Raw genomic sequence first — 5,989 nt, 5'->3', positions numbered from 1 at the left:
TGGGGTGGGCACTGCCAAGGTGGGCACTGCTGGGGTGGGCACTGCCGGGGCCAGGAGCCAGCCTGGCACAGCTGGGAATGTCCAGCCTGGAGAAGAGAAGGCTCCAGGGAGAGCTGAGAGCCCCTGGCAGGGCCTGAAGGGGCTCCAGGAGAGCTGGAGAGGGACTGGGGACAAGGCCTGGAGGGACGTGTTCCCACTGCCAGAGGGCAGGGATGGATGGGATACTGGGAAGAAGATCCTCCCTGTGAGGGGGGGGAGGCCCTGGAATGGATTTCCCAGAGAAGCTGTGGCTGCCCCTGGATCCCTGGAAGTGTCCAAGCCCTGGGACAGTGGAAGGTGTCCCTGGGTGAGGCTGGATGAGCTCTTAGTTCTCTCCAACCCAAACCATTCCACGATTCCCTGATTCCATGCTGAGCACAGCGTGGAAGCGCCTGGAGCAGCAGTGATGGAATTACAGGAGTTTTTAGGGATATGGACACACCCAGCCCCAGTGAGGGTGGGGGGGCTGCAGGAGAAAAAAGGGACAAGAGGACATGATGTTGTCCTGCATTAACCCCAGCTGTCAGTACCCCCCTCTCCCTCCCCAGGGGGAGGAGAACAGGAAAGAAAAGGTGAAAGTGGAAGGATAAGAAAAATTTAATAGTTGAAACAAAATAATAAGAGCAGCAATATTAATGCTAACTACTAGTACTAAAATATAAGTATTGTTAGTACAATTATAATATACATACAAGAATAATACAGATAATGATACATTATACATAATAAATTACATAAATGCAATATAATAAATATAAGGAGAGGGAGATGAACAGACCCCGGGTGGAACAAGCGATGCCCAGTCACTCTCCCACCACCCACTGACCAGTGCCCAGCAGTAACTGCCTTCCCCAGTTTCTGTCCTGGGCTGGACATTCTGTGAGCTGGGACCCCCCTTTGGCCAGTCCTCCCCAAATTCTCGTGCCCTGGCAGAGGGGGGGGCACTGAAATGTCCTTAATTTGGGGCGAGCAACCCCCACGACATCTGCCTGTTGCCATCATCATCCTCACCCTAAATCGCAGCTACTGGGGGCAGAACTCTGTCCAGCCCGAGCCAGGGGGGTGCTGGGGAGCTGCTGGGGGGCTGTGCTGTGTGTGACCCCCCCGTGTGCCCCCCTGTGCCCCCAGAGTGTGAAGGGGGTGATCGAGTGCCTGAAGATCATCACCCGCGCCAAGTCCCAGCGCATCGCCAAGTTCGCCTTCGACTACGCCACCAAGAAGGGCCGGGGCAAGGTCACAGCCGTGCACAAGGCCAACATCATGTGAGTGCCCGGGGGCACCCCTGTCCCCTCGGGGCCGGGGGACACCCCTGGGGTCCCGTCTGCGGTGTGTGCTGTCAGCGGTGTCACAGGGCCTGCGGGGAGCGGGACACGGATCTGAGCAGGTGCCGATGACTGGGGTCGGTGCAGCAGCTCCAGAACAAAGCTGTCCTCTCCCACCTCTGCACAGCCCCAGCTCTGACAGGGAGGTCACGGACACTCCCATGACTTGGGGTGCCGTGCGTGAGCAGTCAGTTCCTTTCCCAGTTTGCCACGTGGGAATCTGACGGGGTGCATTAACTGACCAAACCTGGAATTAGCACCGTCCTGGTGTAAATTCCTGCCATCTGTGCTTACCTCAAGTTCCTGCTGTTCTGGTTTATCTCCTGGGAGGTTCCTTTTGTGGCCTTGACAGTGCTTGAGACAGGAAATTGTGCTCTCCAAGTCCTTCCAGGTGTGTTTGCCTGGCACAAACCACATTCCTCTCAGAGGTGGCAGAAAGGGAGAGAGGGGCTGAGGGGGGGAGGAACAAAGCAGCACCAGAAGCCCCAACTCTTATCACAGACCCCAGTTCCAGTTGGGCACCTGCAGTTCCTGTTGGACCCCTGGTGCCATAAGGATTCCCCTGTTTCCCACCAACCCTTCCCGGTGTTTGCCCTCTGCAGGAAGCTGGGGGACGGGCTGTTCCTGCAGTGCTGTAAGGAGGTGGCAGAGCTGTACCCCAAGATCAAATTCGACACCATGATCATCGACAACTGCTGCATGCAGGTGAGCCCCCCAAACCTGAGCCCTCCTGCACCACCCACCGCTGCTCCCCCAGGAGCTGGAACCCCGAAAGCTGCACCTGGACCCTTGCCCTGTTCCTCCATCCCTTGTCCAAATCCCTCTCCAGCTCTCCTGGAGCTCTGTTAGGCTCTGGAGGAGACCTTGGAGCTCACCCAGCCCCCCAGCCCCCCTGTGTTCTGCCCCCCCTGCCGTGTCCCAGGGGTGGGTCGAGCTGCCCCCAGGCATGCAGGGCCTCACGTGCCCCCCGTGCCCCCCAGCTGGTGCAGAACCCGTACCAGTTCGACGTGCTGGTGATGCCCAACCTGTACGGGAACATCGTGGACAACCTGGCGGCGGGGCTGGTGGGCGGCGCGGGCGTCGTGCCCGGGGAGAGCTACAGCGCCGAGTACGCCGTGTTCGAGCTGGTGAGCTGGGCTGGGGGGCTGGGGGGCCCCGGGGACACCGAGGGTGGCACGGGGCCCCTCACCGTGGCCTCTGTCCCGCAGGGTGCCCGGCACCCCTTCGCCCAGGCCGTGGGCAGGAACATCGCCAACCCCACGGCCATGCTGCTGTCGGCCTCCAACATGCTGCGGCACCTCAAGTACGTGCTGGGCTGGCCTGGGGGCTGCTGGGGGCTGCAGGGGGCTCCTGGGGGCTGCTGGGGGGCTGCTGGGGGCTGCAGGGGGCTGACCCACTGCCCTCCCCTCCCCAGCCTGGAACACCACTCCAACGTGATCTCGGACGCGGTGAAGAAGGTGATCAAAGGCGGCAAAGTGAGTGTGGGGCGGTGGGTCGGGCGGGGCTCTGTCACCTGCGGTGTCACTGTGCCGTGTCACACTGCTCCGTGTCCTGGGCGGGGCTCTGGCTCCTCTCCTCTCTTCAGCTGCAATTCCAGCTCCTCTCCCCGCTGGAATTCCAGCTCCTCTTCTCTTCTAGTTGGAATTCTGGCTCTTCTCTCCAGCTGGAATCCTGGCTCCTTTCCTCTTTCCAGCTGGAATCCTGGCTCCTTTCCTCTTTCCAGCTGGAATCCTGGCTGCTCTCCTCTCCTCTCTCCTTCACTAGGCCCCGGGGTCATGTGCTGGCAAGGGAGGGACCTCTGGCAGGGCTGGGGGATCCTCAATGGCCTTCTCCCCACCCCAGATCCTAGCAGGGCGCTTGAGGGACCCTCTGTGACCCCCATCCCCACCCCAGGTCCTGGCAGGGCTGGGGGACCCTCCATGGCCTTTTCCCCACCCCAAGTCCTAGCAGGGCGCTCAAGGGACCCTCCGTGGCTCCATCCCCAGGGCACTCAAGGGGCTCCTCTCTCTCCTCTCCTGTCCCTCTGGGAGCTGTTTCCCTCGTTCACCAGCAGTTTCCCCGTTTCTCCCCTCCCTGTGTTGGATTTGCAGGTCCGGACTCGGGACTTGGGCGGTTACTCCACCACCTCCGACTTCGTCAAGTCCGTCATTGACAACCTGCACCCCCACTACGGGGCTTAGGCCCCCCGGCAGCCCCCACAGCGCCTCGGCCCCCCAAACCCCTCCCCAGCCCCCCCTGCCCCGGCCCAGCTGCCCCAGCCCCCCCGGGGAGAAGGGGGGCTCCCCCCTGTCCAGCCCAGTACCTCCAGTAACCCCGTCCCCCCACTCCCAGTTCCCCCAGTAGGGATGGCTCCATGGGAGGCCAGGGCGGATCTCAGGGGCCATTGGGGTGACAGGGGGGGACGGGGCAGTGCCCCAAACGCACAGGCAGCTTCCAGGGACATTGGGACCACCAGTACTGTGGGACCACCATTCCATGGCCCCTCGTGACTGTGGGACCACCATTGCCATGGGACCCCCGTCACTGTGGGACCCCCATTCCCATGAAGCTTTAAGCAATAAACGGGACCACAGGGCTCCCCCACCCTCCTTCCCCCTGTCTGCTGCTGGCACAGGGACAGGGGGCCCTGTGGCTCCTGGGACCAGCCATGGTGCCACCCTGGGGGTCCTGGTGGCTCCTGGGACCAGGGACCAGCCCCAGTGTGAGCCCAGGGGCCCCTGTGGCTCCTGGGGTTGCTGTGGGGTGGGAGCTGGGCTGTCATTGTGCTGTGCTCTGTAACTCCTGCTTGCTAATAAAGGGTCCAACGCTTCCCTCCGGCCCGGGGGGTCACGGCCTGGGGGGTGCTGGGCTGGGGGAGAGGGGGGCTCAGCCTCAGCTCCCCCCATCCCCTCCTGGGGAGCAGCTCTGCCTGGGGAGGAGCTCTGCCTGGGGAGGGGCTGCTCTGCAATAGGGGGGCAGTGCTGGAACCAGAGTCTGCAGTGCCTGTGGGCACCCAGTTTGGGGTGTCTGATGCCCCCCACCTTCTGTGGGGCATGGGGGGGCTTCAGCCTCCCCCTGTGTCCCCACAGCTCCCCCTCCAGCCCCCGGGGTGCAGGGACAGTCTGGGGGCTGCCGAGGGCCCCTGTCCCACCGTGGCACTGCCCAGGCCGGGGCTGGGGGTCCCTTTGCCGGGGTCCCTCCCCCTCCCTAACCCTCCCCTCTCCTTGCAGGTGCGCACGGCGGACATGGGGGGCTACTCCACCTCCCTGGATTTCACCCAGGCCGTGATAGATGCCCTGGAGGGGTAGTGCCCGGGGTGGTGCCCTCCCGGCTCCTGCCCTGCCCACCTGGTAAATCACTCCTTCCCTCCAATAAAGTGGCCTCAGGCGTGACCACGGTGCCATCGTGTCCCTGTGCCAGAGGGGAGAGCGAGGGCACCCCCTGGCACACACCAGGACAGGAGGGGTACACAACAACCTCAGCCCTTTATTGGGGCCTGATCAGCCCGAGCAGGTCCTGCCCCTGCACAGCACAGGGGGGGGACAGGGCCACACACAGCCCAGGCCCCCCAGGGCAGGGGACACGGCCCAGGGACACCCCACGTGCACCCAAACCCCCAGGAAGGAACACGGGGGGCTGGGGCAACACTGTAAGGCACAGCCCAGGGGCTGCCGGTGCCCAAAGGACTCACCCAGGCCCTCAGGGGCCACAAGACGTTCAGTGTGGCCACTGTGCCACAGGACACGCCCAGAACACTGCAGAGACACGGCAAGGGGCCACCCCGAGCTCCTCCTGTCCCTCAATCTCAGTCCGTCTGTCCGTGTGCTGGAGCTCCTGCTCCAGCCCCTGCTCCCTAATCCTCCTCCAAGTCCTGGGCCACTGCCTTCTTCTTCTTCTTCTTTTTCTTCTTCTTCTCCTCCTCCTCCTCCTCCTGCTCGGGCTCCACTGTGAGTTTCCTTTTCTTCTTGGGCAGGGGCTGCTCCTCCTCCTCCTCCTCCTCCAGCCCGTTCTCCTCAGGCTCAGCCTCCGGCTCAGCCTCTGGCTCTGACTCCTCCACCTGCTGCTTCTTCTTTTTCTTCTTCTTCTTGGCCCCCACATCGTTCTCCTGAGGGGAGAACCAGGGTCAGGGGGAGCTCTGCCCCCCGTCCTGCCTCCCCCACCCTGTGGGGTCCGGGCAACCCCACGGCCCCCCATGAGGGTCCCACCCCAGCCCCCTCCTCACCTCTGTCTCCATCACCGAGTTCTCCTCCTTTGCCTCCTCGGCCGCCGCTGCCAGGGCCTCCAGCCGCCGCTTCTCCCGCTTCTTCTTCTTCTTCTCCTTCTTCTCCTGCTTCCTCTTCACCTCAGCCACCACCTCGTTGGCCTGGGGGACACATGGGGGGCATCAGCATGGGGAGGGTCCCAGGGCCCGTCTCCACCCCCGGCACTGGTCGGATCAGACTCATTAAATCAGTCTTTTGCCTCCACAGCGGGTCAGGTTGGCACAGTGACATCACCTCCGACACGGGCCCTCACCTTCACACCTCACCACTATCACCCCCCAGCATGTTCACCTCCCTCTCCATCCCCCCAGCACTTCCTCTCCACATCCTTGTCCATCCCCCCCTGCAGCCCCCCCCCCCCCCCCCCCCCCCCCCCCCCCCCCCCCC

The 5,989-nt window shown here is 63.3% G+C and overlaps 2 protein-coding genes across 2 annotated transcripts in view; one reads left to right on the top strand and one right to left on the bottom strand.

Annotated features, from left to right (window-relative positions):
* IDH3B (isocitrate dehydrogenase 3 (NAD(+)) beta) overlaps positions 1-4,191 on the top strand; it is a 10,626-nt gene extending 6,435 nt beyond the window's left edge. Inside the window, exons 4-9 of the mRNA XM_017839518.1 lie at positions 990-1,301; positions 1,964-2,066; positions 2,342-2,488; positions 2,570-2,664; positions 2,776-2,836; positions 3,452-4,191. Coding sequence (XP_017695007.1) covers positions 990-1,301; positions 1,964-2,066; positions 2,342-2,488; positions 2,570-2,664; positions 2,776-2,836; positions 3,452-3,541 — 808 coding nt within the window. The 3' untranslated portion in view covers positions 3,542-4,191. The remainder of the gene's footprint in view (positions 1-989; positions 1,302-1,963; positions 2,067-2,341; positions 2,489-2,569; positions 2,665-2,775; positions 2,837-3,451) is intronic.
* A 490-nt stretch (positions 4,192-4,681) lies between these two features.
* Positions 4,682-5,989, bottom strand: part of LOC108509904 (nucleolar protein 56-like) — a 6,729-nt gene continuing 5,421 nt past the window's right edge. Inside the window, exons 10-11 of the mRNA XM_017839516.1 lie at positions 5,563-5,703; positions 4,682-5,445 (exon numbers count right to left, since the gene is read on the bottom strand). Coding sequence (XP_017695005.1) covers positions 5,194-5,445; positions 5,563-5,703 — 393 coding nt within the window. The 3' untranslated portion in view covers positions 4,682-5,193. The remainder of the gene's footprint in view (positions 5,446-5,562; positions 5,704-5,989) is intronic.

The sequence above is a fragment of the Lepidothrix coronata genome, unplaced genomic scaffold (assembly GCF_001604755.1).
Source record: "Lepidothrix coronata isolate B3197 unplaced genomic scaffold, Lepidothrix_coronata-1.0 Scaffold430, whole genome shotgun sequence".
NCBI classification, from domain to species: domain Eukaryota; kingdom Metazoa; phylum Chordata; class Aves; order Passeriformes; family Pipridae; genus Lepidothrix; species Lepidothrix coronata.
This window is presented reverse-complemented; position numbering and strand designations above follow the sequence as displayed.